Source organism: Conger conger, chromosome 12 (genome assembly GCF_963514075.1).
Source record: "Conger conger chromosome 12, fConCon1.1, whole genome shotgun sequence".
NCBI lineage: Eukaryota > Metazoa > Chordata > Actinopteri > Anguilliformes > Congridae > Conger > Conger conger.
The window spans coordinates 35,295,012-35,317,610 of NC_083771.1; the positions used below are offsets into that span (position 1 = coordinate 35,295,012).

The following is a 22,599-nucleotide window of genomic DNA, read 5'->3' on the forward strand; positions in this document are numbered from 1 at the left end:
TTATATTTTGGATAAAAAACTGAAGGAGATGGCCACAATTTATTTTTCCTCTATTGCGCATCATTGCCTTAACTTATTTTTGGTGACTTTCTGGCCGATCCATCTCGTGCCAATTGAGAAATGGCATGTCCTTTGTCTCCTAGGGCGTGGCAGTGTTGATAGGTGTTAACCAGCTAGGGGGCACAAAAAAAAGAAATTGCGGCTCTTGCTTGTGAGAAGGGAACAAAAGAGTGATTCTGCGTCATCGATCAGCACCTACACCCCCCTCCACCCCTACACCTCAGCCATATGAAGGGTAGAAACATCTGCTGCTGCCTTCTATTTCTCAACCTCTCCACAGGCTTGGGTCTCAGGCATCATAATTCACACACTGGCTTGCTAATAAAGCTCCTCCTGCTCGTGATCACCACGCTGAGATGGCTGCTGCCAAAGAGATGCACTAGGATGACAGAAGGGGAATTCTTAGTCAAGAAATGAGCGCACAAAGTACTGTCCTGTTCAAAATCACAGTCCATGGGTTTCCCAAGGGCTGTATAGGAAACAAAACCCAATGATTTTTGCGAACGCATTACTGGAATGTACTATACTCTTAAGCCGCTGGTGCTGTTGAAATAGCCTTGTTGCCATGTTTTTAAATAGAGAGATCTGGAGGCATGGCAACTCTCACAACTGCAGATTTGGCAGCCGGGGCTGGTACGGCACAGGCCATCTGGATTTTTTCTCATCTCTGCAGACCTGCGTGGTCACCTAACACTCTGCCATTTGGGTTGTCTTTATTGAGCGTGGCGCTGATACAAGGGAAATCAATACCGCTTTATGAGAGTAATCTTTGCAGCAGCCGCTTGTTCTAAACAGCTCTTAAGAAAGCAGTTCACCCCAGCAAGAGCAAGGGAGGCAAAGGCTATGCTTTTACTGTATGCTAAATACCATTCCCAGCTTTCAAATGCATTTGGTAGAATGTATTCACGCCTTTCTTAACACAAGCTTGAAAATGACATACCCAAAATAAAATGCTTACTATTCTTGAATCCCTTTTGACTACAGGCAAAATCTCCTGATCTCTTCTGGAAGGTAACCCTTTGGGGTTTATTTTCCAATGGACAGAATTACTCAAAATATTGCTAAAACAAAATTACAGAAGTGAGAGTGTGAAAGTACGTTTTTCTCAATGAAAATATATGTATTTTTTGGGTGGATACAGATTATTGCGGCTGTACCTGGTGCACAAAATTGATGACAAAATCAATCATTTTTCGGGTCTCCAAAAGGACACATGGAAACAAAATCATATTATGCTTCTTTTGAAGTGTAAACTAGGGTATTCTGCTAACTAAATTGTACAACACTTTTTATCCAGCTTGCAAGTCCCCCAAACTGTCACCCTCCCCTTACCTCTCCCTTTCAACCTTCCTCTCCTTGGACTGTCCTCAGAAAACAACAGATGGAGAAGATCATTAAAAAATGTAATAATCACAATAATAGCATCTTGTATCCTAATATATTTATTGAGGCCACCAAATTGGGAGAAAACAAATGTTGTTTTTTTTTTTATTGAGCCAATATGGAAAATTCCATGAAAGGTGGCTTAACTCCTTTGGAGAATAGAGGACACTGTTGGTGTCCACTTGTAGTGCTGAAGTGTTTATTAAACACAAACTAGGTAAGTGAAACTGGGTTATTTCACAGAAATGAATCTTTCCCTGTGGTCTTTGGCAGCAGTGAGAAACTTCAGAGGGGGCTCATGGGAATTGTAGTTCTGTACTCATCTGAAGAGATAGGACACCTTATCTGTGTCAGCTCCTCGGAGTCTCTCAGAACTGGAAGTATTCCCCTCTGACATCACTAAAATATTACAAAGCCATGCAATAATTGTGAAGGGAACATGGTGCCTTAAAACAGGCTCACATTTTTTTTGTCAAGAAAATACTGTGGCAGAAGAACCTTTTAAATAAATTGGAAAGGTTTCATGTCTGTTTTTTTCCTGTCAGTTAGAATGGTTGGTTTACTACAGGCTTGTTTTTTGTACATTAAATGTAGAAGTAATTAAATCCTTGAAACGAATGGCCCCCATTTGGCTGGACTCATAAACCTGTTAGGCATTTATAAGAATGAATCTCCCTTGTACAAATCTCTCCAGTGCGCAGATATTTCACTGAGAATGAAAGATATGGTGAAAGGCTGTTTTGGACGTGGTACACAGGCCCTGATTAGGCCTGATGGAAGGTCGAACTGATTGGTCAATAAGATACTCATCAGGGACTATGTAACACCCCCTTCAGAATTAAAGATAGCCTCTCCCTGCTCACTGTCTATATGGTATCTCTTGCTCTATCCTTTGTATCCACACCTGTTTGCGCTGCATGCAGTCTTTTTCACAATAAATATGCAGTAATAATTCTGCTTTCTCCCTGGTTTTTGGAGCAGAGAATGACATCAGGTTCTTGCTGCCACAAGCCTTCTGGACTATATAGTTGCGGTAAACATGCCTGAACTTGCCAAATGATAACTTGAATCTGAAGCTGTTGCTCGCTCTGGATATTTTTTCATTACCATGTCTGATGAGGAAGTCTTCTGTATGCCAGGGCCACTGTCCATTCAATTTAAATTTCCTTTTTTTTCTTAGTGTCTGAGGTCCATTGCTCTCCATGCAGCAATAGGATGTCTGCACACACAAATCAGCCCGGCCTGCAGCCAGCAAGTGCTGATGAGGTTTCTATTTACTGGATTAAATATGACCTCATGGGCTATGATTGAATTATGGAAATGGTCTCCTGTGTGCTTTCTGAGATTTATGTTCTAAACACATTCAGCGGTAAAGTCATAGTGAGGAATGATGGTTGAGCTTAAATCAGTTGCTGTCAATCAGATGACATAAATGTGGCCTGCCGAAAAGTTTGATTTTCTAATACAGAAAACTCATTCATCCCTCAGGTTTAGGTCCCCGTGTCAAAGACCTGTGAGCTGTATAATTTCTGAAAGGGCAACAGGAAATGGTTAAATGGCTATTTCTATCATTTTTGGAGCATGTTACATTTTGGTTATGAACTGTATGTGACGTGTGCACTTGCATGTGTATTTTAACTCTTTGTAACTCTTTGTAAACGCTTTGTTCTTTTAAAAAACTTTGCCAGCTTGGTCATGGTGATTCATTTATTTACACCGGGGAAATTTCCACTGCTCTCCCAGCAGGCGTTGTTGAATTAGTTACCGTTGCAAGACTCTCCCTCCAGCACTCAAACACATCCATCCACTATTGAAACCAAAATTCTACTTCTCCCTGAAGATATCGTCTCTGTCACGAGATGCCATCAGCTGGAGGCAGCACCTGGATAAGTTAGAACGTAAATCACAACACTGTGATGTTGTTTCAAAATGATAGTGGTGCGGTGTTGTGGGACTGTCAGGAAGTACAGCGGTGGACAGGTATATCCTCCTAATGGGTGATATCCTGGAAGTTTTCCATATGTTTCAAATAATTGTCATCCAGCGCTAGAGAAGATTCTCTCATGTTTGATGGTGGTTTGGATGACTTGCAAGTTTGCAACAGCTGCTGCACTGTAGTTTGCATAATAAGATTGTTATTCTTGACATACTGCAGAGATTTTGCATTCATCAAGCAGGAATTATAATTGTGCTTTTCTGTCTGAGAGTAGAAATGACTGAATTGGCCTCTGTTTATTTGTTGTTGACAGAAAGTGTTAGACTGGGGGTTATACATATTTGTATTGTATGTTTTCCATGATTGTCACAATTCTGAGCTCTCTGATATGATTTGGAGTATCTTGTGAGCTGCATACATGAAGTCACTCAAAATGTCTGGAAAACTGCTGCTAATATTAGACTCTTGACCAGTTATACCTGGCAGTACATGCAGTATACTATTACCTAGTAAGACAATTGAAAAGACAACAAATATATTAGACATATTCTTAGCCTTTAGTTTGTTACCTTTGAAAAAGCAAGGAAAAATGAGCCCTGCGTGGCTGGACCTGTTCTGCCATGCCTCTCAGCGACTGTTATGAAAAATGCAGTTTGAGGTCAGACGTGGGTTGCGTGCACACGAGGAGGTTCTTCAAAGCCTGGTCTGGAGAGCATTGGAAATGACAGCAGAAAGATGTTCAGATTGCTGCCCTTTGAGTAGTGAGCAGTGCAGCGATCAACAGGAAGTAGAGTGTGCGCCATGCCAGCGTGCCCTTGATGTACAGAAAGGGGAAGTGGCCGCATGTTCCTACAGGTAATTAAAGGTTGTTGGAGGTGCCCCGAGCCCATATTGGCAAGGCATTAACAAGATGGTGAGGAGCAGTGTGATCTTTTAATAATAGACAGACCCTTTTTTTCATTTTAGAATAGTAATTGGAATGTCACATCTGGTGCACTGATGTGCTAAGTGGGGGATATTGGTTTAGAGGGGTTTCTCACATGAAGCTGATAATGAAATGAAGCTGATAATATAATTAATTGCCTTCAATCCTGTACACTTTACTTAACTCCGTTGTCACAGAGTATTAGAATATAGTTGATTTCATGAGCTTCAATTTCTCAGATTTAGGGGAAGGGAGTTGAATGTATGCAATAAAATGTCTAGGAGATTGAATTGAGTATTTGTGAGAAGTACAAAGTGGAAACCCTCTGGCCAGCGATCTATCCATCTCCTGTCTGTGGGAAAACGTGTAATACCTTGTATTTACCCCCTAAGCGCTGATAAAAATGATGGCTGTAATTCAGCATTGTGGCATAATTTGTTTGTCTGAGCTGGAGGCTTGACATCATTGATGTAGCTGGGAAGTGGCTGGACGCTGATTTCTCTCTCCTCTCTGTGCTGCGCAGTACCTGCATGAACATGGTGTGGTGCACCGCGACCTGAAGCCAGAGAATCTCCTGTACGCCACGCCCGCGCCCGACGCCCCTCTCAAAATCGGTGGGTCTCACGCTCAGACGGTGTTTGATAGACAGAACCATACTTTATCATCCTCCTGTTAAGACATTCTTTCCAGATTTGGGTCAGGTGACTTTGCCAACGCAGATTCACAGGACATGTATTAGTTGCATTTACTGTGTATAATGCTTAAGAAATTCTATTGATTGAAATATGCCATTTTTGGAGCACATGAGCCTCGATGTAGGGGGTGCGGGTAAGGGGGGGGGGAGAGAAAAAGGACATTCCATAATCAAGAGCAGGTGGAATGTCTGTGCCTCTAATTGGCAGCATGGGTGAGTGACACCAGATAAATTCTCAGAAATGTGTACAATCATTGATTAACCTCTTTGAAGACTCCCCCTTAGGGATCATTAATGGCTTCAGGCTTTGGCTGTCATTCACTTTCATCTGTCCTCACAGATGACTAGCCTGCTGTATCTGCTTCTTTTAAACTCCATTCCATTAAATTAGTCTCATGTACAGATGACATAATGACAAATCAGTTGGTTTATGTTGGGATGCTCAAAATTGTTCCATAGGTTATATTATCTATGTTACTATCAGCTTGTATTCAAGCGTAATTATGCATTGGAAAGGGACAATTCATGTTTATCTTATAGCAATGATTTCTTTTTCTATTTAAGCTGATTTTGGGCTGTCAAAAATTGTGGATGATCAGGTCACGATGAAGACAGTGTGTGGGACTCCAGGGTACTGTGGTGAGTTGACTATTTCCACTTGTATCTTATCAACAGATGTTTAATTTTCTCTGAACCCAATATCTCTGTGGTGTAGTGGATTAATTACATGACATTTCGGTAATCCTTCAGTAAACCTGCATTGTCCTGAGTATAAGGAGGGTGAGTAATGATAATCCACAAACACAGGCTTGTTTGAATACTTGAACAGTCAATGATGTTCAATGAAGTCCAAAATACGGTTTTCAAAATAAGATCTAAAATAAGAGTGAACAGTCAACACAATGTCTAGAGGTTTGGAAAGCCACATTGGGGTGATCAGGTTTATGGAATTTTGAAAACATCTAGTGCCTTAGGTAGTTCAGTTGCAAAAGTGGCTCATCAGTCACCAGTCATTTTGCACATTTATTTAACTTTTTTATGCTTTTTCGCAGTTTCTCTCTCTCACACTCTTTCTCTCTCTCTGCTTCTTTCTCTCTCTCTGCCTATCTCACACTCTCTCTCTCTCTCTCTCTCTCTTATATTGTCACTATACCATTTCTAAAAACTTTATGAATAATAAGATATATACTCTCCCTCTGTGAAAGAAATATAAGATTATATAATATGACATGATATGATATGACTGTACAGTATAGGAGTAAGTGTTTAATTTGTCATCCTGATTTAAAAAAAATAGCATGCAGTAATATTAATATACTTGAACAATGCCAGTAAGCTGTTTGGCTGGTTGAGAGAATCTTGAATCCATAGCAACACCGCTGACCTGTGAACTGCTGACGTTTTACTGAGCCCACGTATGGTGCTGTAGCGCTCACCAAAGCAGTGTGTGCTGCCATGCCTTGAGAGAAAATCTTACTTGAGGTTCGATTTATGATTGTTTTCCATTCCTTTCTGGATGGCAATTTTATTGTAAAAAGCTGCATTTTGCAGAAAGTATCCACAATTTCCTGATTGGTTGCCAAGCACTGTAGTTCATACTGCAGTTAGTATATAGGTTAGAGCAGATGTTACAAGCATTCTTGTATCAGTCTTTTTTTTCTTTTTTTGCTTTCCTGATAAAGTATTCCACGTTGCTTACTGCAACTTATTACCAGTATTAATATTTCCTTTCAATTTACATATTGTTAAGCACCTTTCTAAGTTATGGTAAAGTGATCACATTATTATCTTTACTAGCATATATTCATATTGTATAATCATATAAAATTTGGAAGGCTGGAAAAAAAGACATTGTTGACTCCCTGTCTTGTTTGGGGTGGGTCATTCCACCTACAAAACAAAACAATATGTCCAAAAAGTCAAACTAAATGCCAATTCAAATAAACCACACAGTTGCTACTTTAAAAACATAATAATTGTCAATACCATACAATGTTTTAGGCCTCAAATAGTCTAATATGCTTTAAAAAATAAAATCATAAATACATTTAAAGAATAAGTGAGAACCTGGCTTGCTTAAAAGGTAAATGCCTATTTTATTGTGAATTTTAATCTCTCTCTCTATCCTTTCCTCCTTCCGTTGCAGCTCCAGAGATTTTGCGGGGATGTGCTTATGGGCCTGAAGTGGACATGTGGTCTGTGGGAGTCATTACGTACATCTTGTAAGTTACGTCTGTTCCCTAAAAAAATGTGTGCCTGTGGTCCCCGTCAGATTGTATAAATTTGCTGTCACTCGTCAGTAAACTGCGGTATGTGGCAGTTAATGGAGATTTCTTCAGTGAGACAGCTTGTGGGAGCAGCCCACGTGATGGCTGAGGAGCATGTCCATATCCCTGCTGTGGCTGCAGTACATTTAACAAGTTCCGTTAACTCTTTCTGGTTTCTGGTCGAGGAGCTTCAAACAAACAACAAATAAATGTCTGAGTGAAATTGTATGGAAGACAATTGCCTTTATTTTATGTACAGTATACGTAGTTAAATGAACCAGGAACAGGATGTGTGTTATGGGTTTGAACCCCACTCCACCCACGAAATGCAGCACCTGAACGACGGTGGATGCTGCCGGCTCCAGAATCATCCTTCACCCTCCCCCACCTTAACAATCTCTGGTCTGCAGTTTATGAAGTTTGTTGGCTCGATTTGGAATTTCTAACCCCCCACCCTATTTTGCTTGTACCTCTGGTGCTTGAGTGGATGAACACTGAAAACTTCACTGCCTTCAAAAGCCACTGCTTTCAAAAGCCGACTGTGCACAATTTGTAGTAGTGTTCTGCACTGTTGACAGCAGCTGATCAATGTGCATCTGTCTGCTGGGAAAAGATCCTGGGTCTCTCTTACCTGTTTCATGAATAGCGGTGGGGACATGACGCAGAAGTCACAGACTGTATGCAAAGCACAATATTTTCTCTCTCTCTCCGCCTCCATAGCAAGGACAGTTTGTGTCAGTCATGACGTCCATGTCGGGGAGAGCGTGGGGGATAAGGAATGAGCCGCTTCACTGGGAAAGCTGATAGCCAATTACAGCTGCCATGAAACTGAAGCCAGCACATGAAGGAGAGTAGCCTCCAGGTGTCCTTGGCAGTGAGACCGTCTTAATGCCTTGGTGGAGAGCTCAGGCCCTCATAGGAACCTCAGAGTAGGGCGGGAGGTTGTGAGGCTGATGAATCGACACTAGCCTCTTGCCTAAGTCGCTCTGGATGAGAACGTCTGCCAAATGCTGTAAATGGAAATGTGGCAGCTGTGTGTACAGCATGGACTATGTTTCCACATGCAAGGGCTTTCCGTTTATCAGTGAGGTCAGTCAGCTTCTATTTCTAGTTTGACGTGTTGGAGAATTTTTGAGGGTGCTACTTTTATTTGCCAGCTCTCACAACTGCACTGTTTGGTGAGATTGTGAAGGCTACCTCCTGTTTTTGTCAGGGAAAACATTGGCACCTACATTCATCTCTGTGTCAGCCTTAGGGACGATTCTTAAGTGAATCCAGGCCAATGTGTTCTTGCTCTGTCCACAGAGCAGTTTTGTCTAATTTAAATATATTTTATTTCATTGCGTGAGTTCTTTGTTTCCAGTTGAGTGCCGCCCCCTTCTCCTTACACCTGTGTGGGAGTGCATTGGATCGGTTTCACGCATAGCAGGGTGGAATGTGCTCTCTCCTACCACAGAGTGCCCCCTGGGCTCCATGTTGGCTCTGCTCAGGTGCCCGCATCATGGCCTTCATCATTAGCCTTGCCATACAATCCTGCGGTAACTCAGTGCACCTCTGAAGCTCAGTGAAGTGTGAACATCCTTGGACAGCCCCTGCCAAATTCAGCGACGGATGAAAGTCACAGGCTTGATTTTGTGTGCTAACATTAGGCTCATGTGCGAGTGCCTTTCGCGCACACGCATAGCAGCACAGTGTGTGTTCATTTTATTCAGCCGCACAGCAGCGGAAAATAAAAATCGCATTGGTGTATTTGCTGCATGTATCCAAGTCTGGGAGGTGACCTGCAGTGCAAAGTCTGTAGTATTACAGATGGCTAATCAATGAGAGTACACTGCCAAGCTTGACAGGAAATCAGAGCTTCAACTCACTGCTCATGTCAACAACTCAGGAGGACACCTGCTGTATGACACACATGCATGCCCAGCAGGGTGGATTTCAGTTTGTGTTACTGCTACAGCCGTGTGGTTGAACTACCACATTCTTATCCTGTCATGTGCTCGTACCCTAACAGATTGTGCGGCTTTGAGCCCTTCTTTGATGACAGGGGAGACCAGTACATGTTCAAGAGGATTCTGAATTGTGAATACGAGTTTGTCTCCCCCTGGTGGGACGATGTATCTCTTAATGCCAAGGATCTGGTGAGTACCTGGCAGGTGTGGCTTGGCTATTACATTGTCACAAATCACAATAACATTTTAAATAATTTAAAACTGTGAATTAATAGTACAATATAGTTTATCAGTGAGCAGATACTTTGAGTATTTACTCTCAGTCAGAGTTGAATACTAAGCTGAGTGAACATACAGCATGTTATATGCTGATATATAATATTAATTGTTTTAATTTGTCATAAAAATGGAAGACTGTCATAAGGAAGCTTTAAGCTCTGTTCCTATATTAAATCCCCTAGCGATTACTACTTTTCCATTCCCTGTAGGTTTGCATGTTGCTGTAGTAGTATTGTAAATTCAAAATGTACAGCTGGAGTCAGGAGAAGGCTTTGAATTACAAATGAGGTTAACCCCAATGACCATGTTATTCCTGTATGACTTAATGTTTTATTGAACTATTGAATCTCTTTGTTTTCAATTTAAACAATTTATTTGAATTTACCTATGATTTATGGAATGCATTTTCTTCAAATGCCAGAAATTGGCTGCGACAGACATTGTATCAAATATCCCCAAGCTACACAGGCTTTTCCACACATTTTGACAGGGGATTGCATTGTATTATTTGTGCCCTTTGAAGGTGAAGAAGCTGATTGTTCAGGACCCAAAGAAGCGTCTGACAACCTTGCAGGCACTGGAGCACCCCTGGGTGACTGGGAAGGCAGTTAATTTTGTCCATATGGACACAGCTCAGAAGAAGCTCCAGGAGTTCAATGCTCGACGCAAGCTCAAGGCAGGTCTAGTCTCATAAGCTTGGCTGCTTTGTGAATATGAAACACCAGTTCTCTTAAGAGGGCTTTACGCACTACATTAACATTCTTGCTTTTTGTTGTTACTGTACCCGTGTAGATTTGATCCTAAGATAGATTTGATGCCTGATTGCTTACAGTGTTGAATTACAATGCATGTTTTTGAAGGGGATTAATAAAATAAATATGTTCTGTTTGGTAATACTCCTTTGAACGTCACGGGGTGGGGGATTTCAGTTTTGTTTGGATTAAAGATGATTTTTTAAAACAAATATTCAGAAGAGATTTTTTGTCTAGGATTGTATATTTTGTTTTATGCATTATTCTATGCATTATTTAAATGGTAAATGTCTGCATTTATATAGCGCCTTTATACAAAGCACTGTACAATTTACGCTTCTCATTCACCCATTCACACACACACCCATACACACACACACACACTGACACACACCAACGGTGATTGGCTGCCATACATGGCACCAACCAGCTCATCAGGAGCAATTGAGGGTTAGGTGTCTTGCTCAGGGACACTTCAACACACCTACGGGGATCGAACCGGCAACCCCCCGACTGCCAGACGACAGCTCTTAACCAATGTCGTCCCAATGTCTCAGAAATCTCAAGGATTGCTTTCAGAATTGAAATGATTTGTCGGGATAGTTCTTATGATACACTGCAAAGTTCATGAGAAAGGGTGTGTGTGTAACATACCTTTAAGTAAAAGTAGAAACGTGAGAAAATAAAATGTTTTGTAAATGTTTTGTCTGCTTTTGGCAGGCAGCGGTAAAGGCTGTGGTGGCCTCCACCAGGCTGGGCAGCGCTGGCAGTCACGGCAGCAGTGACAGCAGCAAGAACAGCTGTAGCCACTCTCCCATCCAGGAGGGGGCGTCTGAGAGCCAGCCGCAGGGAGACCAGCAGCAGACGCAGGAGGAGAACTCCTAGGCTTCTCCAAGGCCAGGCTCCTTGCACTGGAGGCACCCTCTTCCCATGGGATAGCGAAAAACGGTGGACTCTACTGGCGCAAAGATGACTATGTCAAATCTCATGGACTGGGAGCAGTGATGACCTCTCACAGATTTTATTGCATGTGACTGTTTATCGATTATGAAATGCTACCCGCACGAGACACTCTCCGCAACTTGACATGGCGCAGTATCATTACATGCCAACAAGTATTTGAAACTGCGGAAAGCTGAAAATCTGCCTGACAAAGCCCGTTTCCTAGGCTGCAGCGAGGAGCTTCACTGAGTAATCCTTGTCTCTTCTTTCAGCTTTTTGTGATGATTGCATTTTAGTAGAGTTTACAGTAGGTTACATTTTTATTTTTATTTTGCAAATTAGACACCATAGCTTCTTACGTACTACCAAGCATTCTAGGACAGAAGCTGTTCATTATGAATACCATAACATTTTGCTTTAGTAGAAACAAGATACTTTAAATGTTTACAGAACTTATTTAGATTTATATGCAAAGTACATTCCATTAGAGTAACAGATGGAAGACAATTTCCAAAATGGCCATAAATTGTAACTTTACCAGATCTTGTAAAGAGAATGCCTTATTGTATCTTATTCACTGGTTTATACACTTTATGAGAGACAGGTGTTTCATATCTTGTTCATTATTAAATTATAAAAGCATGTAGAATACACATGCTTTGCACAAGTATGAGGAGCCATCCATGTACAGTATAGAACATCATCAACGTTCAGTAAACTATCTGCGAGTTTTGCTTTGGCATAAACGAGTTTACTTTTGTATACCACAATATCCAGTTTACAATTTAAAAGTATTGATCCCCAGTTTCTACTGGAAAGCCTGCAGTAGTAGGGGAACAGATAAATATGTCAGCCGAATAATCAGCATTAGTGCCAAATACATTTGCTCTTAAGGACTGTCCTGCTTTTTTTTTAAAGTTGGTTTGATGGAAATGTACCCCTACCCATATATTAATATGACTATACATAGAGTTTGTTAACATGTGAAAATATTTAGTTTATTAATATTTATTATTGGCTATTGGGCTGAATCTACAGTATCATAACAGGCAGCTTACGGAAAAAGAAATGTATGTTTATAGCGTATTTGTAAAAGAAAAAAGACATTGAAGTTTTTCGACCTGAGCAATGTACTCATCAGCATGTTTGTTTGTTTTTAATTCTAGCATCAGGGAATGCTGTGGAACAGGTGTTTTTTAGGTCCCATTTCCACCCTCTGTTAGTGGTTAGTTAAAGGGGGTAAAGGAAGAGAAGGCAAGATGGCTGTTTTGCATGTGGGAATGTTCAACTGCTGCAGTAGTCTTTCAATAATGCACTATATTTTATGGATGTACTTGTATGAGAAAGTCTTTGTTAAGCACTCTACAGTGTTGGCGGCCACCTGTAGGCCATATAATATATTATAGGGTCAATTTTGTATTTTTAAAAGGGACATCCTGACACTTTAAAACTGGTTTGACATCAGACAGTACAATATTGAAAAATGTAATAATTTCTGTTGGCTTATAAATGTATACCCTCTAGTTGTTGAGCAAAATTTTACAGGGGTCATGCAGATGGATCTACGTGTAGAGGCTTAGATTTGGCCAGATCATGCCCACTTTAACGAGAATCATGAATATATCACAGTGTTTGTCGATGGGATGTACACAAATGTATATCACCTGAAAATAGTTTTAAAGATTTAATGTCCTTTTTGTTATAACCTGGTTTAAAATGGCTGGATTTCCCTTTTGCATATCAGTTTGTATATCAGTATGCTTCTGTATTCAAGGGAACATTTGAGAATGAGTGTAAAAACACAAATGCTTCTGAAATGGTAATTATTAGGATTGGTTTGGTCTGTATTAAATAACTAAAAAATAAATCAGTAAATAAACATAAAACAAAAGTTTTTGGCATGAACTATGGAAAATAATTGTTATTGTGTTGTGTAACTGTTGCTGGTGTTTCTGTTTCTTCAAAACTAGAACGGGAACTACACTATTTTGGTGCACTTAACAGCCAATAGTAACAGTGGTGTGACATGCAGCAGATCGGGTGTAAACATGGCCTCCAGAGGAAGACTATAGACTGTGAATAAATTACCACTGCAATGATACTGGCCGACCCAAAGAAAATGCATTTAATAGGAATGTTTCAAATACATCAAAACAAAAAACACAGAGGAAAATATAATAAACATTTTTCCCTTTTAAATTTTAATATACTGTACAGAACCCTTTACATAAAGACTACAGTTTGGACCACTGGAACAAAAGACATTAATGTATTCAAGTCAAAATAGAAAATATGCTTATAGCATTAAGAAATGCACCTTTCTTCACAAATTGTATTAGTCATTTTTAATGAAATTTGGCAGAATTAAGTGATTTTTTTATTCATCGATTAACTAAATAATAAATATTGTTCAAGAAGTACATAAAAGTGATTTACAGGCTCCTGTCATCCTGCTTAAAAGAGGATCTTGTTCAAGTTTGAAATGCTGACCTGACCTTCTTATACTATGCTCTACAACATCATGCAATGACAGCTTGGTAAGTGGATAAGCTTAAATGCCAAAAGAATAAACTAACCTAGTAGGAATAGTAGTAGTCATAGTTGTAGTAGTAAGCTTACTAAACTCATTGTCATAGAGGGCAAATGCTATCCCAGAATATGTCTGCTTCTACATTTAAACGAGGAGTTTCATTTTTGATTAGCTTGATTTGCATAGCACTTATTTGACTATATCCTCAATAATTCTGAATAAACTGAATTTTAGACAGGTTGATTTCGTGGAAATTTAGGACAAGCATCCTTGCAGGTCTTCTGACTGTTCCTACTGGATTACATACAGTACTATAGATTCATGGTCACATTTATAGCTAAGAAGTGCACTGAAACAGCAGCTTACTATAGGTATGACATCGGCACACATTGTTTTTTGACTCTACACTTTGGTTACATTCCCTGTTACATTCATGCTGGCTGTATGGGTTTATCACAACATATAATGATTAAAACATTTAAAATCATGCGTTCAATAAATATAATCTATGGAGGTAAGTTTCAAAATGATATATGCAATTATATATAATACTGAAAGAAAATATCCTATACAATATTCACGTTAAAGCTAAAAAACTAAAACGCAGAACTCCTTACACAGTGACCCTCAAATTAGCATCAATGAATTTGAATAAATCATTGGATAGGCTAGTGCATACACTATCTTTCCAATATCATTGTCAGAAACTTTATTTTCTATCAAGAAAATCTGATTGCATACTAGGTCTTAACTACAGTTTTCATTTCTGTGATATTTCTTAAAATAGTAATCACATGGTATTCCATCAGTTTATATTTTTTGGCATAATTCTTTGTAGTATACATTTTTAATGTAATTTTGTCTCAAAAATGCCATGCTTTGTAAGGTGCCCTTTGAGCAGAGCACCTGGCAATCAAATAAAGAAAAGCATTAATTATGGTGATGCTGATGATGATATTATTATTATTGTTGTTATTATTATTATTATGATTCATAATAATAATGATACATTGCACTGAGCTAACCGTTAACATTCAACAGTGCAACAGGATGCACACATCCATAAAGAAATGGACTACTGTTAAGGAAAGGTAACTGTCTATGTTTGTTCAAAACAACCCTGAGTTAAATATTGCTACAGCTGTGATGGTAACTGAAGGAATGGTGGGGGCTCGGGGATCACATCAGTGCCTGTCGCAGGTCTGTGAAGAAGTTGACCAGGGTGCTGGCCATGGCAGTGTCCACTGCAGACTTGGGGAGCATCCCTCGCAGATCAGTCTGGATGTAGCCCGTCAGCAGACTCTGGCCCGGGCTTGTGTCGTCAGGCACGCAGAACCAGCCACACGGGTGATTGAAGCCCCTGACGAAGCTCTGCTGTTGTTCGCCATGTTCCACACTGATGCCTGCCCAGAAACAAAGGAGCGCTAAGAAACTGTGTGACCACAGCTGACATCACACCTCTTCCTACCATATGGGAGCCTCTGAGTGAAGAATTAACAGAATCCTCCTTTTGATAGGATTTTGGAATATCGTGTTTTTTTTGTATGGAGGCTCAACTGTTTGACGAACCAAGGTGAGCATGAAATGTAATTGTAGCTCAATGAGTTTGTATCTCTACATAAAGTTATAGTAGCTACTTTGCAGATGCTCTTATCCAGAGAAGCATACAGATAAGTGGAGAACACGAGTGTCAGGAATAGAAAAGTACAATATCACAAGGCCCTTTCATAATCAAAAAGTGTAGAGTTGACTGAACAACCTATTTTTATAGAGCAATAGCAATAATATTGATAGCAGAGGCAGGGGAGTTGTGGTTGTTCAGACGGAAAATGGGCAGTGCCTGGACTAAGCTGTTCTGAGTTTCTGGTGAGGAAGAGGCACATTCTTCATATTTGTACAAGAAGAATCTGCGTTCCTGACATACCACTGTGATAGGAAAAGTTTGTTGTGAAATACCACTCCTGGATTACTACCAGATGAATGGGGCGACACTGTATTACTGACCAGAGTGTAAGATCTAGTCATTTTTGGTAAACCTATAACTATAAAAAATACTGTATTTCATGAAATGTCTGTGATGAAATGGCTGTGTGCTACAGTATAATGCATGTAACAAAGTCACGTGTGACATGTAGATCATTCCCCTTCTGAAACAGCCTGGAGAAAGCTTGCTGTATTCAATGTGAGGAGCAAGAGCACTATAGTAACAAGTAGCAAGTAGCACAATACGAATGTTGGCAGCAAACAGATATAGCGTAAAACACTGAGACTGAGAACATGATACTGGAGACGGTGTCTCAAGGAATTGTAGTTAGCAAGTAGCAACATACAAATGCAGGCCGGCAGGTTAGAAGCACTCCTGGGTGGCGAGCAGGCTATAGGGGTTCCCAAACATTTTTCTGATGTGACCCCAAATTAATGTTTACAAACTGACATGACCCTAACATCCCACCCACACACATTTTGTGCCTAACGACACCCTTTAGCCACGACTATACTGGAAATAGAGCACAATCTCTCCAGCCTTATTGCTTTATTATAGTTGAGTTGTTGTAATGTTAAATATGTAGTGGCCTATATTCACATATTTTAAAGAGACAAAAATTACATTTGATCTTTTACAAGATTTTCAGGTGACCCCATCCTGAAATCGAGCAACCCAACATGCTGTCCCGACCCCCAGTTTTGGAAACCCTGGCTTATAGCACCAAACCACTTGGAGACTTGTAGTTAGCAAGTAGGGCAATACAAACGCAGGCTGGCAGAGCAAAGCACTCCTGAACCACAGACAGGTTTTCCTGAAACACAGACAGGTTTTCCTGAAGAAAGGGACACTTGCTTGTCGCTTGTGGTTTGCAAAGGGTTAACCATAGTTAAGAGCACTTTAAGCTGAGAAAGCAAAACCGCAGCTGATTACAGCTAATGGCAATAATCGAGTAGTGCCATCCAAATGCAGGCTGGCAGAGCGAAAGCACTCCAGAGCCAGGCAGGGTGTCAGAAATTCGGTCAGATGGAGAGAAAGCACTCTTAATTAAAGACGAACTGCTCTCTCAAACAGCCGCAATGCAGACCAATAACAGCAAGACTAAAGGGGTAAGACAGTATTCCTAACTTTCAAAGCTTAATTTATTTAATTGGCCATTCTTAATATCATAGCTAAGCTATACAATGCTTATTATATGTACAATTTGAATGATTCCGGTCTTTTAGTGAGAATCCAATTCCTGGTTGGAAATTAACATTACCCAGTGCAAGTTAATAATGTAACTTTAGTGAGCAGGTAAATATGCTCAGTATAATTATTGTGTTGATTATTCAAACAATGTCTTGGTTAACGTGTCTACTTTGACGCTTTGCACAAGTCTTTGTTTGTATTGCAAAGTAACATTAGCCGTTATTGTTACTGAAAGAGATTCTTCTCAACTACCACACTATGGATGCTCTGAGGGGAAGTCAGCTGGATTTCTAACAGTTCAGTTGGTTAGCTAATGCTGTCACCGTTATGTGTAGTGGCCAACGTGAATTCGCAAAGAGTTGAAGAGTGACCAGTCATAAAAGATAGGTAAATTAATTGAATCCAAAGATGCATCCTTTTCTATAGGTTAAACGTTCACCTACAATTCAGTCACCATCGACCACCACGTTTTTCTCATCTTAAATTACAGCAAATATAATTTTTATATTGTATATTACTATATTGTGTTTAATAACGCAATTGCATGACGTTGCACGAGTAATGAAAAAAAAGAGCAAAAGGCGGGGCAACCTGGGCTTTTGTGGGGCACATGACATAGCCCAGGTCACTCCATGTCACACATGACTTTGTTGGTATACAAGGTGGAATATATCCAGTACTTTAGACTGCCTCTGGTGGTCTGGAAGAATGAAAATAGAACTGGCCCTATACAAGCATTGCTGAATGTTTTCTATTTAGAAGTTGATGGAAGACCTGAGTAAGTCCTTTTGTTATGCAAGTGGTGAACCAAAACATGGCACCCCACTTTAAAAAGTATATATATGTGTATTGGATTGAATGTTGTGAGTGTTGTGACACTCAATAACAATTAAGGTAATCTCATGTGAATTTTTACCAAAATCAAAAATGAATGATTCAAATAATGAAATGTCATCAAATATGCTAAGGTTCCACTGCCACCACCCTGCACAAAAGTGCAAGAAAAAACTTTCACTTCAATGATTCATATTAAAATGACTGACTCATGACTCCTGTTAGATGTTGAATATTGGCAGGTACACTAACCACAGGACAGAAGGCCATCTTGGTAGTCTGTAGTGTAAGAAAAGTCAATGAACTCTCTGGGAGCGATGATGTTCCATAGCTGTCCGGCTGTTGTATATCGCATCACACAACACTCCCGCTGTAGAAAACAATAAAAATTGTACATACAGTAAATGCTATTGACTTTTATTTTACATGCTACGAAAATGATGTAAGTAAAGAGATGAAAACTTACCTTATCAAATGTTTTTACAATGTCCATTGAAGTCATCAAACTATCCCAGTCCAATCGAAATGGTCCAGGCCGAATATAATCAACAATTCTTTTTGGAGTGCCCTTTACAATACCTTGGGTTTTATACCTATTAAAATCCAAAATAAATTCCATTCTGAATAAAATGAAACACAACACTATTTTGATGATAATTGTACAGTATGCCCAAAGTTCAGTTAATAAATAAAAAACTGATAGCCTATTAATTTAATGACACAGGAAAGTGGAATGGATAAAGGCATCAGTCAAATGTAATGGTATGAGAGAATATAATTGAAGATGCTTACAGAAATCCATTGAATTCCTCTGATGGCTTTCTCCATACTGTTACATCTTTCTGTAAAATGGTGAAAAAATATGTCAAATATGAATGCAATCATGAAAATTGAGAGATATTTTTATACTCTCTGGGTGCATATAGTATTGCTAGAAACCATCATAATTACTGTGGCTTTCAATAACACAATATCATAAATGACTGAAGAGATATGGGAGAGTAAAAGACAAAGTGCAAAGAGCAAGTTGTGCTTTACTGTATGGTACTAAATCGGATTGGTGCTTGTTTTGGGAAAAGCATGTTTTTGCTTTAATTTGTATGTAAACCAAGTGACATGTATATCCCACTGTTTCTGATGTCAAATGCCAAACACGTACATATTTAACTTTGTAAAAGAATGACTAAAATAATGAAATTAAATATAATGCACATAATAACAAATCTTTTGGATTATTTGCTTGGTAAATTCCACTGAAGAAAACACATTTAACCCACCGATTTTTTTGCCACCCTCCACTTGCAATCTCCAATGCTATGGTAAGATATTAGGGTGTTCTCCAACTGTCCGGTCAGGACACTGGTATCTGGTAGGCTTCCCATTCGGCCCTGGCCCAACAGCAACAAAAAAGCAAAAACAAATTCTGTTTGAACCACCAGCATTTTTATTTATCTTTTATTTTATCATACGTTTTTGCTTGAAACCATTTTGGTGGAAATCTTCTATTTCTTATATTACATTTCAATTGCTTAGAATATTTGCTATTGTGTAGCCTATGATCTAGCTAGCTATATGTAGCCTATGTATGCAACAAAAGACGCACATAGCTGGCAAAATCAAATATTACTAGGAACTTCTAATTCGGAACCACGTTGGTATTTTTTTATTCTTAGTCTTAATCCTGCTTTATGATCGAATCCGGGAAGATACAGTAGGGTACGGTAGCCTAGGCTATTGCTACATACAGTTAATCAGCAGTCTATAAAATACAAAATAATATAAAATACAGTTAATGAGTATAATGATCTAATCAGGCTTCAATTTTAGCTATTAATTTATATGAATGCAAATGCATATGTAAATGTAAATGTATACCATTTCTATGAATGTGAATATTGCGTACTACAATTAACTGGTAAAAAATGTAGTGGCCTATATTTATATAAATAAATAAAAATTTAAAAAATCTATTCAGACGAGATCTCTGTTTTTACATATTATCAGACCGCTCCCTGCCACGGAAAAAATAACACAATATCCACCATGCTCTTTTTAAAGACATCATACATTTGTTTTCCATACCTTTCAAATCTCCAAATGTATTCCCTTCTCGTTCAATTAGTTCGACTCTCAAGTCGACACTGTAACTGTAAAAGTAGGCGGATACCGCGTGAGCGACACACGATGAAATTGACAAAACAAAAGACCAATAAGATAAAAAGGTTTTTTCTCTTGGTTACGAGCCTGTACTCAGTTTCTCCAGATTTGTATTTTACCTGCAACGGATTGGTAAATCTATAGAGAGGGCGTTAACACTTTTGGGATGAAAACGTTTTTCATTCGCCAATGCAAACAACATAGGTGCCCATTGGCTTTAACGCCATCGGATGTTCCTTTGTTTTGGAAAACTGAGGAAATAAAGGAAATTACAACATCAGAAGGTTAGAACTGTTTGTCATAGCCAACGTTCATAAAAAATGTTTTATAATAAGTTATTATTATTATTATTATTATTATTATTATTATTATTATTATAAATGGTTTTTTTTCTTTCAGAACGTTATAGAACTAATAGCATTATCGTGACCTTAGAAGTACGCTAACGGATTGGTAAATGATAACGAAATCGATTGTGCAAATGATCGCTTAAATTTGTTCTGCGCATGCTGTTCTGATTTAGATTTCAGCTTTGACGGCTGGAGCGTTCCCAACAACGAACGTTTTGTTTGCTTAGGCAGTGTTCAGGGCTCAATGTCTTGCTGCAGGATGAAAATCATAGAATATCTTTGTACGGCAACACGAATAAGGTTACATGAAGTGACATTAACTAATGCAATTTTAAACTAACTACTGATAAGTTAATGTTTACAGGTTCGTTTATGTAGTTGTACATTATTAATTTGCGTTAGTAACTACATTAGTTAACGGCAATTCATATTGGAATGAAAAAAATAAATATGTTAATAGTTATTTAATGATTGAATGGTTAACTATTCATAGGTTTACCGTATGGTTTTCTTATGTAAAATATGAATGTAGGCTAACTAATGCATTAGTTAGTAGTGAATTTAATGCTTAATTAACGTAGGCCTATTTGTACATCAATGAATTCATGTTATTGCCTCATTAGTTATTGCCAATTCATGTACACTTCCAAATTCATCCAAATACTGCCTGCTATCCTGTTGCACCATCAATAAAGATGAGCGAGCCTGTTCCTGAAGCAGCCATACATGCCCAACAAATGTCACTGTATACCTCCTCCCTATTTCAGGCTGTTAAGCTTTGGATCATAGGCTGTTCCTTCCTTTCTCCACGGTTTTGTCTTTCCATTGCTTTGCTAAGGGTTTATTTTGGTCTGTCCATAAAAAACAATGTTCCAGAACTCTACTCAAAATGTTTCTCTGGCACATCTCTGTTTTCTTTTTTATGAAATAATGTTTTAAATAGCCTCAGAACAGCATTTCATTTAGTGTCTACTAGCAGGCCTGATGAGGAATGTTTTGTAACTAAAATGTGTGATTTTTCAAAATGAGTATAATATAATGATACAAATAAACTAATTTCCTTCTTGTTATGAGGCAATGTTACACTAGATGACATTATTGGCATTTGGCAGATGCTCTTATCCAGAGCAATGTACAGTTGATTAGACTAAGCAGGAGACAATCTTCCCCTGGAGCAATGCATTGTTAGGGGCCTTGCTCAAGGGCCCAGTGGCTGTGCAGATCTTATTGTGGTTACACCGGAATTACTACCACCGACGTTGTGTGTCCCAGTCATTTACCTTATCTTATTGTGGCTACACCGGGATTAGAACCACCGACCTTGCATGTCCCAGTCATTTACCTTAACCACTATGCTACAGGCCACCCCAACAGTACTGCTCAATGCACCACTGAGCCACCCTCCTTTACATTTACTCCTTAAATAGATCATACTCTGAAAGAATGCTAAAACGTACATGTTTACAATCTTAGCAGAACATTTGCAGGGCTACATTCCTGCTATAAAAGTAATGTTTTATTCATGGGGATTTAAAACTATTAGTTGATATTGTCCACAGGGTGGCACTATTACAATAAGCCACCAGCTGGCTTGCAATTATAAGAGCTTTCTGCAACTGAAGCACTCAATGGGAAATGCTTCAGCATGTTTTATATGGTGATTAAAGGAGCAGAATCATGTTTTGAAGTGTACCTATTTTCATTCTTTATTATTTTAAAAAAAAAGCATTATTTTTTCTAGGAACAAGAAGTAATTGATTGGTCAGTTGATAAAGTTACACTTATTTTCAAAAAAAATGTTAAAATAGCAACTTTAAATCTTGTTTTCTTCATGTATAGGCTAAGGGTTGGAAACCCTGATCCCAGAGAGCCACAGGACCAGGTGCAGGTTTTTGTTTTCACCTTAAAATCAGCAACCAATACAGACCCAAGAAAAACGGTGAGGTGAGTTAATGGTGTAATCAATTGCTTTCATTTATCAGTGAATGAGTAGCTACGAAAGCCAGGCTCTCTAGGTCCAGGGTTGCCGTTCCCTGGTTTAGGCTTATTTAGAAGACTAATAATACATGAATTTCAGTTTTCTGTTTATAGAATTGAAAGAATGTTTGGCAGCTGTGGGCTGATTATATTGTATTAGATCATTTATATTGTTTATATCTCATGACTTATTGTCAACCAAAGAGACAGTTAAACAGACAGAGGCACAAGAGACAGGCAGAGGTAATAAAAACTGAACATTGCATTACTTGCACTGGGAGCAATGTCAATGGCAGGCCACTTATGAAAGTGTCCTTTAGTTAACTGTAGGATGCATGTACACACACACACACACACACACACACACACACACACAAGCAAACATATAA

At 39.0% G+C, this 22,599-nt stretch overlaps 2 protein-coding genes across 2 annotated transcripts in view; one reads left to right on the forward strand and one right to left on the reverse strand.

Annotated features, from left to right (window-relative positions):
• The window catches only part of camk4 (calcium/calmodulin-dependent protein kinase IV), a 54,857-nt gene extending 41,765 nt beyond the window's left edge, over positions 1-13,092 (forward strand). Inside the window, exons 6-11 of the mRNA XM_061215635.1 lie at positions 4,828-4,918; positions 5,563-5,637; positions 7,145-7,220; positions 9,277-9,403; positions 10,017-10,173; positions 10,970-13,092. Coding sequence (XP_061071619.1) covers positions 4,828-4,918; positions 5,563-5,637; positions 7,145-7,220; positions 9,277-9,403; positions 10,017-10,173; positions 10,970-11,130 — 687 coding nt within the window. The 3' untranslated portion in view covers positions 11,131-13,092. The remainder of the gene's footprint in view (positions 1-4,827; positions 4,919-5,562; positions 5,638-7,144; positions 7,221-9,276; positions 9,404-10,016; positions 10,174-10,969) is intronic.
• A 197-nt stretch (positions 13,093-13,289) lies between these two features.
• Positions 13,290-19,908, reverse strand: stard4 (StAR related lipid transfer domain containing 4). Its single transcript, XM_061215636.1, has 6 exons — positions 19,809-19,908; positions 19,004-19,114; positions 18,519-18,568; positions 18,193-18,319; positions 17,979-18,096; positions 13,290-15,120 (listed from the first exon to the last, which is right to left on the reverse strand). The coding sequence occupies exons 2-6, from the start codon at positions 19,106-19,108 to the stop codon at positions 14,897-14,899; spliced, it is 624 nt and encodes a 207-aa protein (XP_061071620.1). The 5' UTR covers positions 19,109-19,114; positions 19,809-19,908; the 3' UTR covers positions 13,290-14,896.
• Positions 19,909-22,599: the final 2,691 nt, after the last annotated feature.

Coding starts and splice junctions, on each gene's coding strand:
- stard4 (XM_061215636.1), bottom strand. CDS start 19,108: ATGGGAAGCCTACCAGATACCAGTGTCCTGACCGGACAGTTGGAGAAC. Junction 18,097..18,192: donor TTGTAAAAACATTTGATAAG/GTAAGTTTTCAT, acceptor TGTTTTCTACAG/CGGGAGTGTTGTGTGATGCG. Junction 15,121..17,978: donor AGATGGCCTTCTGTCCTGTG/GTTAGTGTACCT, acceptor GTTTCTGGGCAG/GCATCAGTGTGGAACATGGC.